Source organism: Balaenoptera borealis, assembly GCF_965194805.1.
Source record: "Balaenoptera borealis genome assembly, chromosome: 6".
Taxonomy (NCBI): Eukaryota; Metazoa; Chordata; class Mammalia; order Artiodactyla; family Balaenopteridae; genus Balaenoptera; species Balaenoptera borealis.
Window position 1 is genome coordinate 37,840,039 of NC_138863.1, and position 26,599 is coordinate 37,866,637.

At 39.6% G+C, this 26,599-nt stretch overlaps 1 protein-coding gene across 1 annotated transcript in view; it reads left to right on the forward strand.

The window, feature by feature from the left end:
- The window catches only part of RFTN2 (raftlin family member 2), a 73,164-nt gene that overhangs the window by 11,365 nt on the left and 35,200 nt on the right, over window positions 1–26,599 (forward strand). Inside the window, exons 2-6 of the mRNA XM_082397377.1 lie at window positions 7,098–7,281; window positions 8,816–8,930; window positions 12,982–13,261; window positions 15,819–16,022; window positions 25,095–25,216. Coding sequence (XP_082253503.1) covers window positions 7,098–7,281; window positions 8,816–8,930; window positions 12,982–13,261; window positions 15,819–16,022; window positions 25,095–25,216 — 905 coding nt within the window. The remainder of the gene's footprint in view (window positions 1–7,097; window positions 7,282–8,815; window positions 8,931–12,981; window positions 13,262–15,818; window positions 16,023–25,094; window positions 25,217–26,599) is intronic.

The following is a 26,599-nucleotide window of genomic DNA, read 5'->3' on the forward strand; positions in this document are numbered from 1 at the left end:
GCTCCCAAAATTGGCAAAACTGAACTATAGTGTTTGCTTGCATTCTTGCATAGTAAACTAAAAAGAGCAAGGAGTGAGGACCACAAAAGTCAAGGTAAAAAAAAAAAAGTCAAGGTAGCACAGAGCAGGAGAGGGGGATTGTGATTGAAACGGGCAGGAAGGGAGGCTTCTGGCGTGCCCGCCATTTTCTGCTTTTTGAATGGATGGTGGTTACCAAATGCTGGCAGTTTTAAGTATGTTTTGTGCACCCCGTTTGTATGTTACATTTCTACCCCCACACAAGATGTTTTTAAAGGTTAAAAAAAAAGGCTGAGTAAGGAAGTGTGGGTAAGGCAAACAAGGCTGAAAGACAAGCTGTACAGACTCAGAAATGAGAGAAAATCTCATGGTTTGTCTGGGAACTACAAGTAAAACCGAACACGCAGAGTGCAGCACATGCAGGAGGCAGCGGTGAAACACAAGGCTGCAGGAGTTTTAATGGTCATAATGCGATCTTTCGCATATCTGCCTGTAATAATGAGCTCTGTCGTCCCTTGGAGTTTGAGTGCATTTCAAAACCACAGTTGTATTACTTCAGTTAAATATATTAATGAGTGACTACAAAGATGGCACCTTTATTGAAAACATAAAATGTTATGTAATTTGGACGTTATTTATATAGTAGTTTATCTTTCTAAGTAACTTAAAACATTTTGATAAGTAGAGTAAACCAGATACTCCTTTTAATATCTGTACATTAGATTGATTAACAATTTATAGTAGTCAAAAGCTTTAGCTCAGCTCATGTCTGAATTTTCACAAATTCTGAATTAACAGTGATGCAAATCAATGAAGCTTTACTTTCCTGTCGGTGCTCGGATGTACTGGCTCTGGAGTCATTCTGTCTGGTTCAATTACAGTCTTACCGTTCACTAACAATTTGGGCCAGTTATCAAATCTCTCTCTTCCCGAGTTTCCTCATCTGAGAATAATGATAATATCTGCCTTGTGGAGTTTTTGTAAGGGATAATTAAGGTTAGGCATGTAAAGCCCTTTGCATAGTGCCTGGCGCAAAATATGTACTTGGTAAATGTTACTTATTATTTTTTACTATAATTGCTAGATATAATATGGAGTTTGACAGTCTGTTCCCTTTTGAAAATATGGTAAAATTGCTTGCCAGTGTTTGTACATCGTGCTTCTGAGGAAACAATGTTTCATAAATATTTCAAAAATACATACCAATCTTCAGAAGTAAATTGGTGGAAAGAACATATACATGTCTTGGACTGTTTTCATAGAGTTACATCATCAGAGCAAACCTTTTGGCATTGAGTAAGTTCTTAGCTTTTTACTAGAATGTGACTTTTTTCTATTTTTTTTTTTTTATAAATTTATTTGTTTATTTATTTTTGGCTGTGTTCGGTCTTCGTTGCTGCGCGCGGGCCCTCTCCAGTTGCGGGGAGCAGGGGCTACTCCCCGCTGTGGTGCGCGGGCTTCTCATTGCGGTGGCCTCTCTTGTAGAGCACGGGCTCTAGGAGTGCGGGCTTCAGCAGCCGTGGCTTGCAGACTCAGTAGTTGTGGCTTGCAGGCTCTAGAGTGCAGGTTCAGCAGCTGTGGCGCACGGACCTAGCCACTCTGTGGCATGTGGGATCTTCCCGAACCAGGGCTTGAACCCGCGTCCCCTGCATTGGCAGGCGGATTCTCAACCACTGCGCCACCAGGGAAGCCCTCTATTTTGAAAATTTGATATTTGTCTATGAAGCTTTTAAGCAAAGGACCATAAAAAACTCTACTGATATTTTATTTTGGAAACTATGAGGATAAATGATAGACTTGCTTAACCTTCAGCACGTTTCAGTTTTAATCAGAAAAGTCCACTCTGCATGTATATAGTTTTCAAAGCAGCTGCAAAATACTTTCCTTCACCAGTTCTTCACAATAGCCTTGTAAGGTGTAATAAAGCTTATACAAATCGTGTAGCATTGATTGAACGGCAACCAACCCCACCCATTAACGCTGTCAACAACACCATTTGTTCCTTCTCCCAAGGAACTCTCAGCGGCTGGGGAGCTAAGAAGAGCAAGATGGCTTGCAGCTGCTGCTAACTGCCTGTGCTGTTCAGTTCTAGCCAAAACAACCACACCTCCCCCCTAATTTCCTGTGTTTAAAAAGTAATAGAGTCTCTGATATTACTGCCCCAGTGTAAGGACATCAAATCAAAGGCTTGGCTTCAAACACCAAGCCTATCGTGGAGACATAATTATTCACTCTGGTGAGCGCTGATGAAAATGCCTCACTCTGCGTGCACAGCTTGCCCCTTCCTCACCTCTCTAAGCTGAATCAGGCTGCCAGTCTCTTTTCAGCACAGTTTAAAACATTATTAAGAATCGAGGGGATTACCTGAAGGGAAGTTCTCAACAAAATTCCCAGATTTATTTCACCTTTCCTTGCTCCTAGGTTTACCTCTCTTGAATGACACTGGCATGTTTAAAATAAATCACAATGTAGGATAAGAAGGACAATTTGTCAACAGAATGAACCCCAGCCCTCCTATCACCATCATCCTCCTGTCCCCACTAATGAGGACGATTTGGATCACTTTCTGTGTCCTAGGATGCTGAACACTGTCTAAGATGGTCTGGGTGGCCTGGCCTGGACCTGGGCAGGCTCTGGGGTCTGCAGAATCCCTGGGGCGACCCAGAGGAGAAGCTGCAAACCAACAAGACATGTGCCATATTCAGCCTTTAGACAGGTCTCGCTTGGTGTGTATAGTGTTAAGATATTTGAATTAACTGTCACTTTTTAAAGTTGGGAGATATACATAAGAATCTGGATTTGGGGGTTTTCTTAAAAAAATAGAAGATCCAGCAACACTGGGCCCTCATGACCACATGGCAGCACTGGACCAGGGCTGCTGCACTCTTGGATGAGGTATTAAGTCTTCCCCAGGTCCCTCCTTCAGCACAGCCCCTTTCCTTGTTTTATCAGGCTGATACCTTTGGACATTTGAGTCTGGGGCTCAATGGAGCAGATCAGCGTGAGTTAGGGACTGTTATTTGGAGTGAGTTGGTGGGGGCGGGGGAGGGGGACACCTAATCTATAGGGTGAGTTAGGGACCTGAGATCTAGAGCATGAGTTAGGGGCCTCTGATACAGAATTCTACAGATGGGGAGACAGGCTGGGCTTTTGGAATAAATCCAGATCTCTACAATGATCTTCCTGGAGATTTTTTTAAACCAAAAATGACATCTCTGAGGGCAACTTCATTTGAAACTGTCTTTCTAAGCTGGGCCACCAACAGACAGGCACATCACTGATATTTGAGTGTTTACTTTGTACCAGGTCCTGGGCTCATGCTTTACAATTACTATCAAAGCATCTCTATGAAGTTAATACCATTGTTTGTCCCTGTCTCAGAAAGGCAAATTAACTTGTTCCAGATCTAGTAAATGGCATGAGTTGAGCCCAGGTGATTTGCTTCCAGATCCTAATGCTCTTAGAATAGTGTGCTGCCTCTCATTCCACAGGGGAGGACTTTAACAAAGCAACCAATAGTTGTATAGCACATGCTACATGCCAGATACTTTCTAGGAGCACATATAAATTTATTTAATCCTAACGACCCTATAGAGTAGACTCTATTATTATTCTTACCTTGAAGATGAGGAAACTGAGGCACTTGGGTGCAAAGTACCTTGCCAGGCTAGTAAGTGGCAGAACTGGGATTTGCATCCAGGCATTCTGGTCCGAAGGTCTTTTTTTTTTTTTTTTGGCTTGTGTGATCTTAGTTCCCCGACCGGGGATTGAACCCCGGCCCTCAGCAGTGAAAGTGAGGAGTCCTAACCACTGGACCACCAGGGAATTCCCCCTAGAGTCTATTTTCTAAACTACTGCTCCATGAGCATGAGCACCCTGGAGCTCTGTTCACTGAATATGTTAATGTTACAACCAATTTTTCATTCATTTGGTCCTTTAACAAGTATTTTTCAAGCACTTATCATAATTGTCATGTCTATGCCGAGTGCTATTTATCGAAAGACACAGACCTCCAATAGAAGAACATGCTCATTTGAGACAGTTGAATAATTAATGTAAAGCACTGAGCCCAAAATGACATGATCTTTACAAAAACTTATGTGTAAGATATGCTTATTAGTACTGATGTACAATTTTTTTTCTCCCTTTGTAACTTTCCTGGATTTCTCAGTTTGTAATTCCTCTCAAAACTTCTGTGTGTGTGTGTCTTTGTGTGTTTCAGGCATTAACATTTCTTTTGCATTGAACTCAAGACAATAACCTTACTTTATTGAGAGTGCAAGAGGATGTAGATTAGACTAGAAAAGCTGGATTTGTTCCACTGACACAAAATTTCTCTGACATCACCAGAGAACAAGGTGTTCCTTAGAAATACATTCTCTACCTGAACAGGAACCTCTTTAAGCACCAATGTCCTTCTGTTATAACTATCTTCTTGTGATTCTATTTAACGTGTTACAAAATTCTACCTTTGTTTTACAACAAAGAAACAATAGAACAGAACGGAGGGAATGATTTCATTATCACTATCAATCGGACCAATGAAGTGTAGAAAGTCCTTTAAGAGACCTCAGGCTGTAAAGTTTTTACAGTTCTTTTATCTAGTTTTATAATTCATTTTATTCCCTCTGATGTCATCTGTACCCCTTGCTGCCATCACTGTGTCCTTGCTACTTCTATCCCAGTAGGGGTTCCAAGCCTCTACCAAAAGACTTAGCACTAGACCTGAGATGCTTTTAAGTTGTACACACAAACACAGAACTAATAACATTGAATCTCATAGTCAGAAAGCTGTGCCCTTTTCAGTTCTTTTTAAGCCTTCCAATCAGTTTGGAGTTACTATGTCTTTAACACCTCTCTAATGGCTAATTCTCCCTTTCAACAAAGAGAGAGTGGGGCTGTGGCTCAGTCCTTGGCAGATAACAGTATCCAGCTAGAATTTGGTAAGTATTTTCTTTTTGTTGTATTTATTCTTATGTAATTTTCTACTTATGGTAAGTGATTCTGGTTTTATGCCCTTAAGGAATTCTCAGTCTAACAGCAGAGACAAACACATAAACAAGTATCTATTAATACAGATTGATAAGGGAACTAGTAGAATGCACAGCACAGAGGAAGGAATGATTAACTCAACTTGGGGAGCAGGAAAGGAAACGAAGTTCTGGCAACATGAAACAGTGTGCCAGGCTCAGGAACTCCTGTGGTTCAGTCCTGCCAAAGCGAGATGTACAAGAAAAAGGATGACAAGAGTGAAAGCTGAATAAGTAGACAGAGGCCAGACTATGAAGGTTCTTTTGTATCATGCTAAGCATTTCCATTTTCTACAATAAGCAGTGAGATTCAATAAAAGATGGAAATTTTCTTTAAATTTTTGTAGGATTAGTATATAGTTCTAAAAATAAGTTTAGGCTATGTTTCATTCCTTAGTCTTAACAGTTTATTCTAGTTTATAGTTTTTTAGTTCCTTTGTTTGGAAATCAGGGTTGATAGTTAAAATACTAAAAAAGTAAGACCAAATGAATCACGGAGTGATTGCCACACAACCGTGCAGAACTGGGTCATTTTGCAATGAAATCCAGCTGTTTCTTCCAAACCCAGGATCAGTCTCTTTGTTTTCATTCCTATTCATAATTATGAAACTATATTGTAGATTAGTTTAAATCCAAAAGAGGATGAAAATTTGAGTAAATGGATTCATGCTGGTTTATATAACTTTTCTTTGAGTGCTTTATTTTCACTTGAGAAGTTGGCATGAACCCACGTGAATCCAAGTGGTGGATTTCTGTTCCATCACGTGGATATTAATGTAAGAGGAGGTAGGGATTTCCTCTGACCCTTCTTCCTTGTCTGCTTCTTAACCTACTTCCTGTGTTTGGGCAATTAACAGCAGCTATTTGCTGGACAGCACTGACCACACTGACAGAAGGCCAACAGCCAGCACTGCCCCTACCTGGAGTTCATTTCATATGTTTTGTTATTCAAGAGATAGCCAAACTGCAGCTCCATTTCTAGTTATTAAGTCTTGGTTGTTTTCCAGAAAATGAGAAATATTGTCACAGAAAATGAAGTTGTTTTTAAAATTAATACTGCTAGAACATTCATTTTCCCATATAACACACCCTTTTCCTTTTACTAAAAACTACACAGATTGTACTATTCTATAGTTTCTACAGATTTGCCCTGCTTCAAAGGAATGTTTCAACTGCATATCAATTTTGCGTTTAAATTTCCTGTGTATTTAGAATTTTTACTTATTAAGAAGAACTTCTGGTTGCCTTTACTTTTTCAATTTCTTTACTCAAGTATTTATATAAGTGCCATAAGAAACCATATTTTTAGTTTCCCAGAGAAACTTAAAACACGATGTTTTTGAAATGTAATTAGAAATAAGAAAGCACTTGACAGGGACTTCCTTGGTGGCGCAATGGTTAAGAATCCGCCTGCCAATGCAGGGGACATGGGTTCAATCCCTGGTCCGGGAAGATCCCACATGCTGCGGAGCAACAAAGCCCGTGAGCCACAACTACTGAGCCCACGTGCCCTAGAGCCTGCATGCCACAACTACTGAGCCCACATGCTGCAACTACTGAAGCCCACACACCTAGAGCCCGTGCTCCACAGCAAGAGAAGCCACCGCAATGAGAAACCTGTGCACTGCAACGAAGAGTAGCCCCTGCTCACCACAACTAGAGAAAGCCCATCGTGCAGCAATGAAGACCCAACAGAGCCAAAAATAAATAAAATATTTTTAAAATAATAAAAAAATTAAAATGTGTCTTTAAATAAATAAATAAATAAATAAATAAAATAAAACTGCCTTATTTGAAAAATATATATAGGGCATTGTATTTCTACTTTAAGACATATTGGTAATACTATATATCTGCCAGCTGCTAAGATTACTTTTGCTTTTTCTGAAATTAAATTAGAAAATATATAATACCTGTTAGTATAACTTTATTTGAGATTAAATCATATGGATATGTTTCCTATTCATTAGTATTATCATACGTAGGTAGAAATAATATGTAATTCAACTTTATGAATGTGCAAATCTCTCTTTGCATTTGATATTTCAGCTTCGCCAAACCCAGAAGTAATCAAGATAAATTCAATTCTGGATATAGTAACAAAAGTGGAAGACTACTATCTTAAAGGATATATTGTTGGGGCTATTCATCCTGTTATACAACCTGTTGGGCAGCAAAAACACCTGCCTGCAAGTTACCTATACAGGGTGGTGCTATCGCGCTTGAAATTAAGGTAAGCCTGACGCTCCAGAAAACTGTCATACTAAGAAGCTGTTGAGAGAGACAGTTTTCTTTGGCTAAAAGTTTGAACAAAGTGATGGAGAATAAAGGATAATTAGGGGTTTTGGCTTAAGGCACATTTTCCAGCAGTTGAACCTTGATTAGGAGAAGGAAACTTAAATCTCCTTCCTTAAAACTTCTCATAGATTTAGCCCCTTGCAGACAAACCGGTCCTAGGTAAGGATGTCAATGAAAAAAGGGAAAGGAAAATAGACTCAAGAAGCACCTGAAAGCTGGTATAGCAACTTCAGCAGATGAGGGGGTATCAATTAGCTACATCCTATCACTGGGCTAAAAGAACTGACTGAACAAGTCCACTTTCACTGAGCATTTTTTTGAACTGTCCTGTATTGTTTTATTAATAATGGCAACAGAAACTATCTTTAACTTCCAAAACTTTTACAGCCAAAAGGCCTACATGCCAAGTTCTCACAAACTGGATAGATCTCTTATCAGCTTTTTCCAAAAAATAGGATGGGAAAGCCAGAAAGCCATCCATTTTAGGTTCTTTTTTAATAGCTGTTTTTCCAAACAATACTACAAACGTTTTTGCCAACCAAGCTTGTATGTTTCATAATATTCAAAATACTGTTACTCCTTCCAATGAAGAATGAAAATAACCTGACCAATGTCTTTGATTAGCACACTAAATTTTTTTTACACAACTCTTCAACTGTATCAAAATCATCTCAAAGACCAGGGTAAAAACTGTGTTTTCTCTTTAGAGCGATTTTAACTATGAAAGGGCTAAGCTGAGAAGGGAAAAGGGAGAAAACAGGAAAATTGGGAAAAAAAGAAGAGGCTTTAAAAAATCCCAGATGTGCTTTTTAGGGACACTGTCTGCTACTGAGTAACTAACTGCCTGCCTACACATGTCTGAGAGGGCATGTACACAAGCAGCTTTCACCATGACAGGGCACCTCATCAGATATTTACTAGTTCAAGCATTACTAAGTAAATATGCCATTTACCACACCATAGCAACACTTATGTCCTAATTACAAATCTTACAAACCATGGATAAATTATTTTTCTCTTTTCGCATTACTTCAAATAGATTTAGCAGTGCCCTGCCAGGGCTAATAATCATGGGGTGAAGATCAGAAAAGAAAAGAAAAAGGAAAAAGACAGGACAATATTTATCTGCACTTAAATAGGATTGTTACTTGTGCTTTTGTACAATAATGAGGTATAACAGTGATCTAAAATCATTTCTCATAACTTATCAAAACAACAGACGTGGAGCTTTTCTTTCATGTTAAATTAGAAATTAAATTAATAGAGGTTTTAATTAAGGAAATCTAAATTAATAGAAGTTATTGTGTTTTTCCAATATTTTTACATAAGAAGACAGCCATTAGGGTCGAAATAACAAAGAAAAAGGATTGCCTTGAACTTATTTGTGAGTTTCTCACTCATTTTCACATGAGCATATTAGCTGAAAATCAGCAATTGGCTTCCAACCATAAACATATTCTCTGTTACAGCACGAAGCATTCGACAGCACCCAGTGGACAAAGACGCCCAAGGCTTGTGATTGAGGAATGTCCTCTAACTTTTGAGACACAAACAAATGACGTAGCAAAAGAACTGATAGAAAAGGTACTAAAAGTATACATTTTTTCATGGGATATTGAGAAATATTTCTTCTTTCATGGATATTGAGAAATATTGAGAAATATTTCATATTTCTTCTTCATCAATTTCCTTTCCTACTTTAAAAAGAACAGGAAAATGATAGGTGACTTAGTCTACCAGAATTTAAAACAAATTGAAGCACAGGTACCAAATTGTAGAGTTAAAAACAGAAATACAGGCCAGTGAAACAGAATGGAAATGCCAGAAATAGATTTCTACATATATAAGAAGTTTCATAACAAACTTGATGAAATAAAATGGGGGAACAACCATTACTTCGTAAGTGCTGCTGGGAAAATGAGCAATTGTTCTATAGTAAATAGACTCCACACTTTTCACATGAGATAAAGAGGTAATTTTTTCAAGTGCAAAAAATCTGAAAGAAAATGAAAGCGTGGACATATTTAATTATGAATAGATTGAGTAATTTGAGTTTGAATATATAAAGATTTATATACTAGTAAAAAAAAGAATCGGGGGGACATCTGCAGCAAATGTGTCTTATGGAAGCTTCATTTTCTGAATACATATGAAATGAATACAAACGCATGAAAGTATATTCAGTCTTTTTTTTTTTTTTTTTAATTTATTTTTGGCTGTGTTGAGTCTTCGTTTCTGTGCAAGGGCTTTCTCTAGTTGCGGCAAGCGGGGGCCACTCTTCATCGCGGTGCACGGGCCTCTCACTATCGCGGCCTCTCTTGTTGTGGAGCACAGGCTCCAGACGCTCAGGCTCAGTAGTTGTGGCTCACGGGCCTAGTTGCTCCGCGGCATGTGGGATCTTCCCAGACCAGGGCTCGAACCCGTGTCCCCTGCATTGGCAGGCAGATTCTCAACCACTGCACCACCAGGGAAGCCCTATATTCAGTCTTGAATGGACAGACAGAATCCATGGACAGAAAGGAAACACAAATAATAAAGAGACATTTTGGCAAAGGGTTCAACCTAACTAATAATTTTTAATGTAAATAAAAACTGAGAAGTAATAACTTACCAGTATTAACTGAGAAATTAAATTGAAAATATTAAATTCAATGTTGGAAAGAACTTTAAGAAAACATTCATATACATTCACATACAATGCAATTGACATTGTAATAAATTAGTACAGTGTTTCTGAATACCAGTTTGGCAATAAAAGTCATAAATCTTGTTTTATTTTGTGACCCAGTAATTTCCTCTTTAGGAATCTATTCCAAGAAATTAATTGAAAAGGGAAAAATCATGTTTATACAAAGATATTTTAATCAACAGTGAATAGGGGCCAAATTCTCAACAAGTGGAAAACTGAGAAGGAAGCAATGGTCCATCAATATGATAGACTATTTTATGGGCATTGAACATGACAACTATCTTAACTGTTGAGAGAAAAACGTCTATTCAATATAACTTAATTGAACCTTAAATGAAAAATTGAACACTATATGTATATTGATTAAAACCAAAAAAAAAGAGTTGTACATTCATAAGTATTCTAAATTGACAGGATTTGATGGTGAAAGTTTGGGTGTTTTTTTTTAATTTTAGTTGCATTGACATATGTGTAAGGCTTAGCTTTTACTTAAATGAATACTGCCAAAAACCTAAGGCATTTCCTGTCAAATAAGAAACTGAAATTTGTTCGCTGTTTCTGTTTTTCCCAAGCTTTAAATGACCGTGTGTGTAAGATTATCTGTGGTTTGTGTTTAGCCAGTTAGAGCTGCCAATGATACTTCCCATTTAGATATAAAGTCACCATTCAATAAGGTTTTTCAGGAACAGTCTTTGACACTAGATTTTTATAAACAAGGTACACATACTATTTACTACTACTATTCTGGGGAAAAAAAAATTTTTTTCTGGGAATAAATCCACTCCAGAAACAAAAATCTAACTGCTAATTTAGTCTTAATAGATCATCATGAGAGCATTTGTTTTGTATTTGACTTCCTGGACACAAAGGTCTATTTAAACAGGAAAGTACTATTATTTCAGCAATTAAAGTAATGGGGTTATTTTATGAAGAGAAAAGCTTCAGGAAAAATAGCACGTGAAATATTTGAACATTGCCCCGTCTATGAACAAGAGCAATAGATGAGTGCCAAATATTATTTTTGAACGGCTGCCTTATATAAAGAGTTGACTGTTAAACAGCTAGATTTTAAGTCATTTTAACATTATGTCAATGTTTGCTCTTTTTTTAAATTTAGATTTACAAGTGTTTTCCCCAGGATTTTAAAATAAAAATCACATGAAAAACATCAATCTTGCAACTTAAAAAACGGAAAAGACAGTAATACACTATATGATACCAGCTTTTCCAGTTTTTCCATTACTAAAACTTTTTAGTAATAGAGAAAGTCTTCTGCAATTTTTCACCCAAATCAACGAATAAGACCTAGAGAAAGCACTGACATTAAATTTACCGGTTTCCACCTGCCTCCTCACCACCTCCTTCTCCTCTCCCGGGAAACCTGATATAAAGGACAATTTATGGTTATTTTTAAGGCTTCTTGCAATGTCACAGTCTTAATGTGTTAATTTATAGGAGTAAACGATATTGTGCCAGCAGTGTTTGTCCTAGCTCCATACACCCACACCCTCTGTCCGTCTCAGCGAAGTTACAGCAGCCTCCATTGCTGTCTGGTTTCACCCCGCTTCTTCCTGGCCTTTTTCATTCCATTTTATTTCTGACTATAGACGTTTGCACTTGCAACCTCCATCATAACTCTTTCTTTGCCTCCCAGGTGAATTTAAAACATTTAAAATCTTTAAAACAGTGGCCGTATAAAAGATGTTGCTATTTCTTCATTTTAACTTATTTAACGAGTACTTATAGAGCACCTATAGGTACAAAACATTGCAACACAAAAGTGAGTAAGATAGTACCTGCCCTCAGAAGAATCGTCAGCTTAACAAAGGAGAAAGACGTGGACACAAAAAGAACAAAGAAATGATGCAAAAGCAGAGAAAGAGAAGAGTGTTGAGCATGAAAATAACCACTCTTAGGGTCTCAAATTATTTCACTGGCATTATTTCATGTGCTTCTGAACCCTAGTCTTTAACTGATAGGACTGAATCTAATCATGTGTATTTGGCCCAGAAAGGAGATAATAGTACCAAGATATAAGCAAATCAGAAACTTCTGATTTGGGCTTACGCATTATATGTACGCATTTGTCAAGAATTAGTCTTTTAACAGTTTTCTTTACACACAAGCAAACAAAGCTGTATGTTTTCTGCTTTTAAATTAATGTCTCTTCTTTATTATTAAGATGTATTTGGTAATTTTTTTTTTTTTTTTTTTTTTTATGGAGGAGAAAGAAAGAATGGCTTTATTTCTTTGCCAGGCAAAGAGGGAACACAGTAGCCTAGCGCCTCAAGAACTCTGCCCCCCTCCCTGGGGAATAGGGAGAGGTCGGTAATGTTATTTTTGAGGATTTCTTGGGATAGTTTTAAATTTTGCTTCAACTAGAGAAACCATTGTTAACAGGGCTGCAAAAATCATGCTATGGAATTATTAGTTCTTCCCAAATAGTAACCTCTTGGAGAAAATATAATTTTTAAATTAAGTAATTAATTTACTTATTTGTTTGTTTGTCTATTTATTTATTTTGGCTGTGCTGGGTCTTGGTTGCGGCATGCGGGCTCTTCATTGCAGCGCAGGCTTCTCTAGTTGCAGCACATGCGGGCTTAGTTGCAGTATGTGGGATCTTAGTTCCCCAACCAGGGATCAAACCTGCATTGGGAGTGCAGAGTCTTCACCACTGGACCACCAGGGAAGTCCCGAAAATATAATTCTTGTTTTCACAGTTTCTAAAGTGTATCAGTTCTGTTTGAAGAAACCACAAACATAGTGTGACATGGTCTTAGGATTGGTGCTATATTAGAGGTCATTAATTTGTTTATGAATGGGTCTTTACTGGTCGATTTACTCCTTTTCTAATGGATTTCCTTAATAAGCCTGAAGGTTAATTGATAAAGCAATTAATGCAAATGAAGTTTACGTTTTGTTCTACCATGTCTTTTTAAACCTCAGATTAATGGAGGTGCTAAAAGAGGAATGAAATTTGTTGGATTCATATCACAGCACTGTCCACCACTTAAATTCTGCAATGGAACCAACCATGATGGAGATACAGAATCAGCACTACATGTGAGACACAGTTCAGAGGAAAACTGTAAAATTTGGAATGAAGGAACATTAAGTGGGCAATCATCTGAAAGTGGAATTGAGGAAGAACTACATCATGAAAGCGGACAGTGTCAAATGGAGCGAGATGGCAGCCCCAGTTTCTCTAAATCAAGAAAGGGAGAAGGTAACAGACAAGATGGGTAGAAATAGGGTGTATATTAGTTTAAATTTAGCAAAAGTATGTTTTTGAGGGTTTTTTAACAAATATGAGGCAAATTAAATCTCTAATGAGTATAAAGATGAAAAAACTAGTATAAACTTGTCTTGATTTTTTTAAATTATTACACCTGGAATAAGGTAGGGCAGTTTTCCAAACAGTTATCCCTAGCATGGTCATACACCACCATCCACATTACGAAACTTTGTGTTGAAAATTGGTTCCCATTTAGTCATACACCAACTCCTCTGTAAAATGGAGGCTGTGCATGGATACCAAAAAAGTGATTCTGTAAAGAAAGCTGTTCTGATTTATGTTTCTCCCTATAAACAGTGTGTGAGAATTTTAGTTTTGGCCTTTCCCATTTCATGGGTGCTTCTCACCTTTGAAGTTAATTGGCTTTCTTTGATCACCAGTTAGAATATTAAAATGCACATCATGATGAAACAATTAATATAACAATAGTGCCTGCATTCTTTTTTTTTTTTTTTTTTAATTTATTTTTGGCTGCATTGGGTCTTCGTTGCTGCACGCGAGCCCTCTCCAGTTGCGGCGAAAAGGGGCCACTCCTCGCTGCGACGTGCGGGCCTCTCATTGCAGTGGCTTCTCCCGTTGCAGAGCACGGGGTCTAGCCACGCAGGCTTCAGTAGTTGTGGCTTGCGGGCTCTAGAGCACAGGCTCAGTAGTTGTGGCGCACGGGCCTAGCTGCTCTGCGGCACATGGGATCCTCCCGGACCAGGGCTCAAACCCCACGTCCCCCATATTGACAGGTAGATTCTTAACCAATGTGCCACCAGGGAAGCCCGTGCCTGCATTCTTAAATAACTTTAAACAATAGTTTTATTCTTCTTTGCAGCTAGCAAGTCTTCCAAGAAGTTGAGAGTATTTTTTAATGTATTTCAGACTGTTCTAAGTTTTCTGATACATTTACGGGCACGCTTTAAAAAGCACTAATAAAGAAAATCAAAGACTATGTACACCTTAGAGTTAAGAGTCTGCAGCCAGACTGCCTCAGTGTCTTTAATAGAAAGGGTGTTGTTGTGAGAAGTAGACACGAGATGTCTACAAAGTGCTTAGCCCAGTGCCTGGCACAGAATAGACTCTTTATTAAGTTAGCTACTATTAACTGATCCTTTGATCAGTGTTGGTGCTAAGGCCACACACACTGGTGGCATCGGCTTTCTGGGTTGTAGTGAGATTGCTCAATATTCGTGCATGGCAGAGACCCATTGGACCACGGTCAACACAGCCTCCTTAAGAAAGGACCCAGAGCATTTCCCAACTCATCATCTCACCACCTCACCACCACCAACACCCTCCCATTTTTTTTACCAGTTCCCTAGCTAACAACCACCCTGTTTTTCCTGCAGTGTGCAAAATTTAGGAATGTGAATTTAGGAATGTAAGAGCTGTTGGAGTTGTCGCCAGAGAGCTACCCACTATATTCCACCCACAGCTACCTTTAAACTCCTGCTGGTTCCCATCCTAACTTTGATTAGATCAGGTGTCTGTTCCAAGTCTTTTAAGTTTCAAATCCAGTATGCTACTTAATTTAATTATCAGTCTTTAGATTCTGCTATCTATTTATTTTAAAACCCTATACTTTTTGATAACTTTTCTATGGCAGTGGTTGGTTCTTAACTTTTGGTGCTGGGGGGTGGGAGTGAGAGCGATAGCGATGGGGGCTGGGGGGAGACCAACAAAAGATCTCTTGAAGAGTCTGGTGAAATCCATGGAGACTCACCCAGAAAAACACACATAACACACATACCCCTAACACTCTGTGACACAAGTGGTGTTAGACTTCCTAAAACACAACCATAAATGTGGGTCCATAGACCCCCAAGTTAAGAATTTGCTAACTTGTAAAGTATATGATCCAGCAGTTCCATGTCTAAGTATGCATTCTAGAGTCACTCTCACATATGCATCCAAGGAATGACTAATGTTTGTAATAACAAAAATTCAGAAATAATGTATATGTCCATCAACAGGAGAAAAGTAAACTGGAATGCTATATAGCAGTTAAACTAAATGAATAAGATCTATATGTATTAAATACACTTCAAAAGCATAATGTTGAACAAGAAAATCAACTTATAGATTGATACATACAGTATAATACCATTTTTTTAAAACTTTTTAAACTGAAAAACATTGTTTTTAAACTGCAAAACATCATTTATGTGTAAAGAAATGTGTATTAAAAGAATAAAAGAACTTGCATGAGAATAATAAACACCAAATTCATTACAGTAGCTATTTCTGGAGAATAGGATTAGGGGAGATACATCTTGAGCCTCAAGTACATCCATTTCTCATTTCCTTGAAAAAAATCTGAAGCAAACCTGGCCCAATGTTAACATTTGATAAAGCTGAGTGGTGGATAATTTTATTATTCTCTATGCTTGTTTGTGTGCTTGAAATAGCTCATGATTAATTTAAAAAAAAAAAGATTTTAGGAATCTTTTCAATAAAATTATAGTTTTCCCCTTTTTTCTTGCTTCTGAACACCTATCCTCAGATAACAAGTTGTATACAGTCTTCAATGATTTTGAGGATGAATCAACCTGCTGGACCTATCAGGAAGGCATCCTGTCAATGAAAGTAACAAGAAAAGGCTCTGTCGTTAGTACACTTGATGCCGATTGGCTGGAGTTAACTACATTTTATTATAAACAAGGCTTGTCTTTAATCGATTCTTTTGTATGCTGGGAAACATCTAAAGGTAAGTTTTATATTATGATATGTTGATATCTAAAGAATTTGACCTTGTGTCAGAGTTGGTGGAAATGTTTTTGCCTCTCAAGTTCAATGGCTAAAAGAACAGATATTATTTTTTTTGAATTTTATTTTATTTACTTATTTATTTCTTATACAGCAAGTTAAAAGGACAGATATTATTCCTAAGAAAATAGATTCTAATCATTACACAACTCTGTAGCTTTAATTTAGAAGCTTAAACATCCTGTGTGGTACTATTATAATGTGATGTTTGCTGTTGGGTTGTGACTATCAGAAATGGACAAACCACTGTGTGATCAATTAGTAGGATTTTCCAAATAAGATGTACTACAGCAGCCCAATCAGGAGGTTTATGATGACATTTGACAATTACTATCCAAATTTATTACATTAGCCCAATTTTGGAGACTACCTACCATGTCCTCCAGTCTAAACCTGACATTCGAAAATTCGTATAGAAAAATAAACTTTGGTTCAGAAAATTATATTGACCTATATTTATTTATGCCTTCCCCTTATCCTTCATCTTTATCTAACCTTCTTCTTTTAGTTATAATGGGATATGTAATCATTCATGTCTATCATAAAAACAAATAAATCTTTCCAAAATTATTTCTAAAGAAAGTGTTTTTTAAAAGAGATTAGTGCTGGGACTTCCCTGGTGGCACAGTGGTTAAGAATCCACCTGCCAATGCAGGGGACACAGGTTCGAGCCCTGGTCCGGGAAGATCCCACATGCCGCGGAGCAACTAAGCCTGTGCGCCACAGCTACTGAGCCTGTGCTCTAGAGCCCATGAGCCACAACTACTGAGCCCACGTGCCACAACTACTGAAGCCCACACGCCTAGAGCCCATGCTCCGCAACAAGAGAAGCCACCGCAATGACAAGCCCACACACCACAACAAAGAGTAGCCCCTGCTCGCCACAACTAGAGAAAGCCCGTGTGCAGTAACAAAGACCCAATGCAGCCCAAAATAAATAAATAAATAAAGTTATTTATTTTAAAAAATAAATAAATAAAAGAGATTAGTGCTGGGACTTCCCTGGTGGTGCAGTGGTTAAGAATCCACCTGCTAATGCACGGGACACAGGTTCGATCCCTGGTCTGGGAGGATCCCACATGCCGCAGAGCAACTAAACCTGTGCACCACAACTACTGAGCCTGCGCTCTAGAGCCCGTGAGCCACAACTACTGAAGCCCGCGCACCTAGAGCCTGTGCTCCGCAACAAGAGAAGCCACCGCAATGAGAAGCCCGCACACCTCAATGAAGAATAGTCCCTGCTCCCCGCAACTAGAGGAAGCCTGCGCACAGCAACGAAGACCCAACGCAGCCAAAAATAAATAAATTTATTTTTAAAAAATAAAAGAGATTAGTGCTAAAAAAAAAAAAGAACAAAGATAGTAAGGAGACTGGAAAAATGCATTAGGAAGGATGGGGGTTATGAAAATCAGAATAGTTAGGGACCATGACTCGGGGTTAGAGGAAGGAATGAACAAGCAAATAAAATGAGATCTCAATAAACCCTATTATTATTAAATCAGCCTAGTGATACCTTAACTAATACAACTAAAGACTTTGGATGATTATTTTAAATTATCGAGTCATGTTCCAATAGGTCTCTTTAAGTAGCAACCAAGAGTAAGGATCTAGCTCATTGGAGCACCCCAAAATATATCACCTTGCATAGTGCTTGGCACTTAGCAAGTGCTCAATAAATATTTATTTGTATTTTTGGTTACTGGAAACTTCTTCCAAGTTGATCTTTTATGGAAACAGCCAGACCTGATATGAAGCACATGGACTTTAGCATCAGACAGACAAGGGTTTAAATCCTGTGTCCTCTACTTAGAGCTGTGTGACCTGGGGAAATTAGTTGAGCTCATTGAGCCTCAGTTTCCTAAAAGGGGGATAAAAACACTCCTACTAACTGTTGTGAGAATTTAATAAGATATAGTACGTACAAAAAAAAAAAAAGATATAGTACGTACAAAGTAACTCCCACGCGCCTTGCCCACTGTCAGAGTTCATTTTCTGGGGTTGGTCTTTTCTCCTGCCACTTGCTAGATGCACTTACAGTACTTTTTCTGGGTTTTTTTAGCAGGTTTTCCATTTCTTTTTAATTAACTTTTATTTATTTTTGGCTATGTTGGGTCTTCATTGCTGCACGCAGGCTTTCTCTAGTTGCAGCGAGCGGGGGCTACTCTTTGTTGCAGTGCTCGGACTTCTTATTGCAGCGGCTTCTCTTGTTGCGGAGCATGGGCTCTAGGCATGCGGGCTTCAATAGTTGCAGCACACAGTAGTTGTGGCTCTCGGGCTTAGTTGCTACAAGGCATGTGGGATCTTCCCAGACCAGGGTTCGAACCTGTGTCCCCTGCACTGGCAGGCGGATTCTTAACCACTGCGCCACCAGGGAAGCCCCTACAGTACTTTTAGTATGAATCATCTATTTGAAGGTCAGTTTATGCTTCATATATTCCCTCCCGCCCCATCTCTTTCTCTTCGCTCCAAAGAGTCTGAGTTAGAGCCGTTCAAAAGAAAGGTGGGGGAGGGGGGCGGTGATCTCCTGGCGGTCCAGTGCTTAGGACTCCGCGCTTTCACTGCCGTGGGCCCAGGTTCAATCCCTGGTAAGGGAATTAGGATCTCACAAGCTTCGAGGCATGGCAGAAAAAAAAAAAAAAATCCATTCCAAATTTTGGATTGTGACTAACTGCTGAAGGAAAGACAAAAAAATCCTCCTTTCACAGTGTCTTTCAGGCATCCCTGCCTTGGGCTTTGCCTGATGATGAAAATAAAATTAGCCACAGCAGTTGCCAGCCAGAGGCTCTGTAGGGCTTTTGTTCTTAAAGCCTCAGAAGCTATTTAGAGAGCCCGGGGGAAAGTCTTTCCCTCTCAGCAGCTCTGGAATGTCTCATTAGACGTTTTGCATTGCAGGCCTTGCCAAGCCCCAACAAGCCACGAGCCACGGTCTGTAAGGTCTGGCAATTGGGTGTGTCACTCGGGACTTTCCTGGGAGTATACAGGGAAGCTGTGGAGGGGAAATTGTGACCAATGCCTGTGTCACTGTGAGAAGCAAGTCAGAGGAAGCAGGGCTGAATTGGTCGCTTTGTTCTGGGATATCTGATGCCTGACATCTAAAGCACATGGGGGACAATGCATATTTTGTTTTGTCTTGCTTCCATCCTCTTCCAAAATATTGTCAGAAGTCAGCCCACCATGAGGAATAGAAGTACAAAACCAAACATTGCTCAGAAATTTAAATATATTACTCCACAAATCTCATTCTATAAATCTCACTTTATAAAATTCTCCAGAGACAGAGGGGGAAAAAAAACTTTAAAAAGTTTTCTCCTTCAGGAAAGTCATGGTGGAAAAGTTGTGAGGTTTGTGAAATTCCTCTTCAGTGCCCTTTCCCACCCACTTCCAAAGCCTTTTCTGCTTTGAAAAGTCCCATAGGCAGAGGCACCCAGGGACCCTCTTGCTGTTCGTATGGCCTGAGAGTTCTCACTGTAGTGGCCTCCTGTTCCTGACCTTCTCCAGCACTGCCCGGCCTTCACCAAACTGGTCTGCAGCTGGATTCTCTGCACACTTACAAAAAGCTCCAAATGAACCCAGGGGAGGCTACAAGAGGCTTACCCAATTGAGCCAACAAAGACAAAACACTTTATTCTACCAGAACATATATAGAGATCCAGGGGGGCAGCTGACAGGGATGAGATAAGCAACTTTGCCCGGTGATACAAAACACACATACACACACAACCCTTGAGGTTCTCACACTTCACTAGCCTACCAATGCCCCCGTCACCCTCAGAGCACAGCCTCTTCCCACCTTTAGTATACCCACATCTGAAGGCTACATTTTCATTTTTTGTGAATTCTTTTCAGACTTCAATTGATATTCATTTCAATCTCTTCACTCCTATAAAAATGCTTGTGTGGAGTTGGCGGGGGAGATGTATCAGAATGAGCAGTTGGAACTGGAACATGTATGTGTCCATTTCACATATATGTATATGCCAGGTCCTAGGCCAGGCATGAGGGGTTTACACTGATGAGCAAAATGGACATCTTCCCTCCTCTCAAAAAGCTAGCCACGGGACTTCCCTGGCAGTCCAGTGGTTAAGACTCCACGCTTCCTCTGCAGAGGGTATGGGTTTGGTCCCTGGTTGGGGAACTAAGATCCTGCAGGCAGCGCAGGGCAAGGCCAAAAAAAAAAAGCCACGTGGCATCAGGCTGTAATGGGCATCAAGACATATATACCTAATTTCAAAATTGAGAATAGTGTGTGATGTTACCCAGCAGGATATTGTAATGAGAGTAACAGGGAAGAACCAGCTTAGATGGGTGGTCATGAGGTCCCTTCTGACAGGGTAACAATCACACTGAGACTGGAAGCCTGGAGAGGGCTGGTGTTCAGGAGCCAGAGGAAACGCCCCCAAATGTACAAAAACCTAGGATGGGAGAGAGGACCTGGGAAAGGGTCTGTGTCGCTGGTGCCGGGTGTACAAGAGAGAAGGGCTCCCAACAAAGTAGGAGAGGTGAGCAGTAGCCACGCCGCCTAGATCTTAACAATATAAATGATCCAACAGGCACTAACACGTATTTGTACTTACTCTATGCCAGCATTGTTCTAAGCACTTCACATTTATTCACTCATTTAATCCCCGCAGCAACCCTATGGGGTAGGTATGATTGTTCCCCTTCTACAGAAGAAGAAACTGAGGCACAGAGATTTTAAATAATGTGCTCATGTTCAAGCAGCTAGAAGGGGTAGGAGGTAGGTGGAGTGTGTACCGTTAACCAACTTGCCATCCTGCCAGGATTTTTATTCCAAGTCATTCGCTGAAGATTTAAGGAGGGAGTTATGACCTGACCTACATTTAAAAAATAACTTACTTTTGGAAACGGATCATGGAGGGCAAGCATGGAAGTGGGGAGGCTGCTAAGAGGCTGTTGCAGTGATCCAGAGAGATGATGGTGGATGGGCAGCAGTAAACAGGCTGAGATGCATTCTGGAGACAGAATGCTCGTAAAAGAGATACAGAACGGGAGTTCCCATATGTGCCTGCCCTCCACTTCTCAGACGTGGTCCCAGGCCCACCCTCTGGGCAGTTTAATGCCAAAAATGACACTTGGCTCCAAATACTAAAATGGAATGTTACATTTCCTCACATTTACAGAAATGTCAATGTCACATCTAGCTGAAATGAATGTGTAAGATCACATTTCCAGACAAGTAAACCATTCCCTGGAAATTCTTTAAGCTTGTGCTTCGCAAACCAGGGTCAAAGTACCCTAGGGGTATGCAGCTTTGTGCCAGGGAGTACACAACTTCACAGGATAAACCTCTTCCTAGAGTGTCAATATTCCTTTAAGATCGGGGGTAGGGGAAAGCAGAAGAGAAAACATTGCTTTTTCACGTCATATGAACATATTTGAATAGAATGCAAAATTTGCATGGGTTTTTAAGATATAACATTAGACTTTAAAGAAAACGTATGCTTTGCCACAAGTCACTTCAAACTGTACCTGGAGACCATCCTTCAGTGATACAAGTGTACTTTCCTTTGCTATTGATGGTATTTGGCCAAAAAAAAAAAAAAATTGAGAAGCAGTGGGTCAGACCAATGCTTTGTAACTTTTTCATATTATGCACACATAGAAAATGGTAAAATTGTAGGGCACATGGGTATAAGCGGAAAGGCTGCTCTGGGCAGGAGGGGGCGCCCTGTGCCTTAGCACACCTGTACCCCTTCTAAGCACACCAGTGGGCCAAGGCACACAAGGTGCGAAGCTCTGAGATAAGTGATGTTAAGAGATAACTCAGTTCACGGGACTTCACTGGTGGCGCAGTGGTTAAGAATCCGCCTGCCAGTGCAGGGGACATGGGTTTGAGCCCTGGTCCGGGAAGATCCCACATGCCACGGAGCAACTAAGCCCACGTGCCACAACTACTGAGCCTGCATTCCACAACTACTGAAGCCCACGTGCCTAGAGCCCGTGCTCCGCAACAAGATAAGCCACCGCAATGAGAAGCCTCCACTCGCTGCAACTAGAGAAAGCCAGCGCAGTAACAGAGATCCAACGCAGCCAAATATAAATAAATAAATCTTTAAAAATAAATAAATAAATAAAGAGATGACAGTTCTGGACAGTTATTAAGTAATTGTTCAGAATTATCACCTCACCCCAATACCTGGAAGATTTAACACACCAAACACCCAAATGGTCACCCCTCCCCACCCCAAGGCCTTCCCTGCCAACCTCCCTAGCTGCCACTTCTGTTAGGGAGAATTTCTCAAGAGAGAAATACTCTCTCCTGTGGAAGTATCATTCTTCTGTGGCTCTAAGGACTGGCATGGTCCCTAAGAAAGCTAGCCAGGGAACCTGGGGAACTCTAAAGTGAGAAGGCAGGTCTTTTGTTTTTAACTGAAGTATAAGATACATATAGTAAGGTGCATTAATCTTATGCGTACCGCAGAATAGAACACAAATGTTCAAGATACAGAACATTTCTTTGTATGTCAATTATATCTCAAAAAAACTGGAAAAAATGAGAAAAAAAATCAAAAAAGATACAGACATTTCCAAAATCCCAGAAGGCCTCCTCATGGCCCTTCCCAATCAATACCCTCCCACGCAGAGATAAGCATTATTCTGACTTCCAGCACCATAGATTAATTTTGCCTGTTTTTGAACTTCATGTAAGTTGAAATATACAGTATGTATTATTTCTCGTCTCACTTCTTTTGTTCAACATAATATCTCTGAAATTCATCCGTGTTGTTGCATACCAGTGAGTCTTTCTTTTTTATTCTTGGTAGTATTGCAGTGTATGAGTCTACCATACTTTTATTCTTTTAAACCAAAAGAAGTTTAGAAGTACTAGGAACTCTCAATACCGAGAACAAGAAAAACACAAAGCCACAAAACCCATAGTTCTCCAATTATATAATCCTAAAGTGAATAAGAAGCAGATTACAATTAACTACATAATTATCACAGTATATAATTATTTTTAAAGTTCATACCGCCATTCTAAAAAAGGACTTGAGGCAAATATACATTTTTTTAAATTTATTTATTTATTTATTTATTTATTTTTGGCTGCGTTAGGTCATCATTGCTGCGCACAGGCTTTCTTTTACTTGCAGAAGAGCAGGGGCTACTCTTCCTTGCGATGCGTGGGCTTCTCATTGCAGTGGCTTCTCTTGTTGCGGAGCACGGGCTCTAGGCTTGCGGGCTTCAGTAGTTGCAGCACGCGGGCTCAGTAGTTGCGGCACGTGGGCCCTAGAGTGCACGGGCTTCAGTAGTTGTGGCAGGCGGGCTCAGTAGTTGTGGCTCTCAGGCTAAGTTGCTCCGCGACATGTGGGATCTTCCTGGACCAGGGAACAAACCTGTGTCCCCTGCACTGGCAGGCAGATTCTTAACCACTGCACCACCAAGGAAGCCTCAAATATACAATTTTAAAGATGGTCTTGTGATGCTCTAAACTTACAATCAAAAACAGATTTAGTTCCACTGGTCACTTTGGTATGACAGTAGACAAGTACATTAAAGGAAGTGGAACATATACTGTAATTAGAAAAACAATTCCAACAAGTCAATTAAACTTTACTGGGTTGTTGGGGACCGCTCTGAATAATGTAAATTCTTCATGATATTCTGCCCTAACTGTAACTGATGTAAAAATACTAATAAGAGTGATTTTCTCTTAAAGCCTATAGCCCATTAATAAAAATGAAAACTAAAAATTACGTTTAAATTACTTTTGTCTTTTTTATCTTTAAGCTTAATAGATCTTTTGAAAACTTTGTAGGTTATTATTTAGATAACTGTCAACAAGGGAAACTTTGATGTGACCTTATGCTGTATGAAACCAGAATGCTTAACCAGCACATGACCATGGGAAATTGTCTCCTATTGCAAAATAGGAGACAAAAGAACTTCCATAAAATCAGTTTAGTTTTGGCCAGCTGGTTTTTGTCAACTATTCAAAAAAATGTCAGAGAGGCCCTCCCTTAAAACTTCCTTCCCAGCAGGAATTCTTTTGACAATGACTTCTGTTTAGGATCTTCCTGTTACCATTCTTTTTTTTTTTTTTTTTTAAGCATCATTGAAGCAAAGAATTGTTCTGTGTTTATATTTTTTTAAATAATCTTACGTCACCTTGGTTTTAATATCACACCTGTAGTTCCAAGGATTAATATTTTTGATGTTGTTTCTCTTAATAGTATAATTAACATGCGTACAACATATAGATCAGAAACCAAAATTTGATTTCAAGTTGAAGGTCATTTCCAGATGCTTTTTAAGCTTAGGAAATCCACTTGCTTCTCACTGTATGAAATTATTTTATCTTGTTTTTGTTATTGTAGTCTTCATGTTTGCAGTTTGATTTTAATTCAGTTAAGTATAAAACTATCTTGACCTTTGAGGGACTTCCCTGGTGGTCCAGTGGTTAAGAATCTGCCTTCCAATGCAGGGGGACGCAGGTTTGATCCCTGGTCGGAGAACTAAGATCCCACACGCCACGGGGCAACTAAGCCCACCTGCCACAACTACTGAGCACTCAGGCCACAACTAGAGAGCCCGCATCTAAGACCCGATGCAGCTAAAAATAAAATAAGTAAATAAATATTTTTTTAAAAAAACTGTCTTGATCTTTGAAAAAAAATTACCTTCAAAGGGAGATGTCATAGATTCACCTAAAACAAGTGGGGTTTTTTTTAAGATTTTTTTTTTTTGATATGGACAATTTTCAAAGTCTTTATTGAATTTGTTACAATATTGCTTCTGGTTTTTTTTCATTTTTTGGTCGCAAGGTATGTGGGATCCCAGCTCCTGGAGCAGGGATCGAACCTGCACCCCCTGGCTGCATTGGAAGGCGAAGTCCCAGCCTATGGACCGCCAGGGAAGTCCCCTAAAACAAGTGTTTATTAAGTGATATGTTTTTCCTTCAGCTTCCTACAAGGGTTATTTAAGGTTTTAGATGATCCTAAGAGACTCTGAGTATTTACAACTCTTCTTAATTGTATGTTTTTCCTCACAGGGGACCATTTGCCAAAATCTTTGGAAGGATTCTTTATCTATGAAGAAGAAGGCTCTGGAGTTCCAGGATTCAGCAGGAAAGGAAATGATGCCATCGTAGTAGAACAATGGACAGTTATTGAGGTAAACTGAAGTTTTCTGACAATTTGGCTTTACCATTACGTTTATTTTTACATGTTAAAGATTTTCATTGCCTAACACATACAGTATTCTTCAAACACATTTTTATTCAGTGTTCAGAATTGCATCACAAATGCATCACAAACTTTCAAATTTGTGTAAAGGTGATTTGCTTTACTCAATGTTCAGCTTTGTTAAAAGATAGCAAAAATAATTATCTATACATAAATAACAGTAGATTCCCAAAGATTTAGCATTCTAGTCCTAAACAAAGTCCCCTGGCACTGAGATTCTCTTTACACAATGCCATGACAACTAGCTGAAACTGACAAAAAGAATCAGTCAATTTTATATCCAAGCAACCAATGGGACTGACTTTTTTAACCATGTGAGTTGACTTTCAAAGGCAAAAATATCCAAAGGTGTTCTTTCTCTCACCAGGCCAAATACGTACACACAGCATTGTCCTTCCTAATCAGAGATGACATTGCTGCCGTTGTTGTGCACTCTGAATTCAGATGTCACCAAATGGACTGCCGTTGAGGTGTACAGACTGAATTCAGGTATATTGTGCTATGTGCACGAGGCCCTCACTGACAGCCTCTCTCAAGGACACTTTTGCCTTTCTGGCCTTGTAAAGGTTAGAGAGACATAGGTTATTTTCAAAGAAATTGGAAATCCGGGGTTCCCTGGTGGTGCAGTGGTTAAGAATCCGCCAGCCAATGCAGAGGGTGCGGGTTCAAGCCCTTGTCCGGGAAGATCCCACATGCCGCGGAGCAACTAAGCCCGTGCGCCACAACTACTGAGCCTGCGCTCTAGAGCTCGCGAGCCACAACTACCGAAGCCCGCGTGCCTAGAGCTTGTGCTCCACAACAAGAGTAGCCACCGCAAGGAGAAGCCCATGCAAAGAGTAGCTCCCGCTCGCCACAACCAGAGAAAGCCCACGCACAGCAACAAAGACCCAGTACAGCCAAAAATAAAATAAATTAATTTAAAAAAAGAAAAGAAAGAAAAAGATACTGGAAATCCCATTGAGGGGGAAAAAAGGATTTGGGGTAAGAGATAAAGCTCCAAGTAAGAATCAATTCCAAGTGAGTAAAAAGCAGTGAAGATTCTCTGCTCCTCTCACCTTTCACTCCCCAGTGCTCACTCTCTATTCCTGTCCTCACTCCCAGCCCCTAGACCAGTGTTTCTGAAAGTGTATGGACTCTACTTGGATCCAAATCACCCAGGGAGCTTTTTAAAATGCAGATTCCCAGAGTCCCCCATATATTAAAGTTTGATGCCCAAACAAGACTGAGGGAAGGTAGGCCCCAACCTTAGAGAACCCCATGGAAACCTCTCTCCACTCTGATCCCCAGTGTTTCTAACTTGGTTGAATGGTTG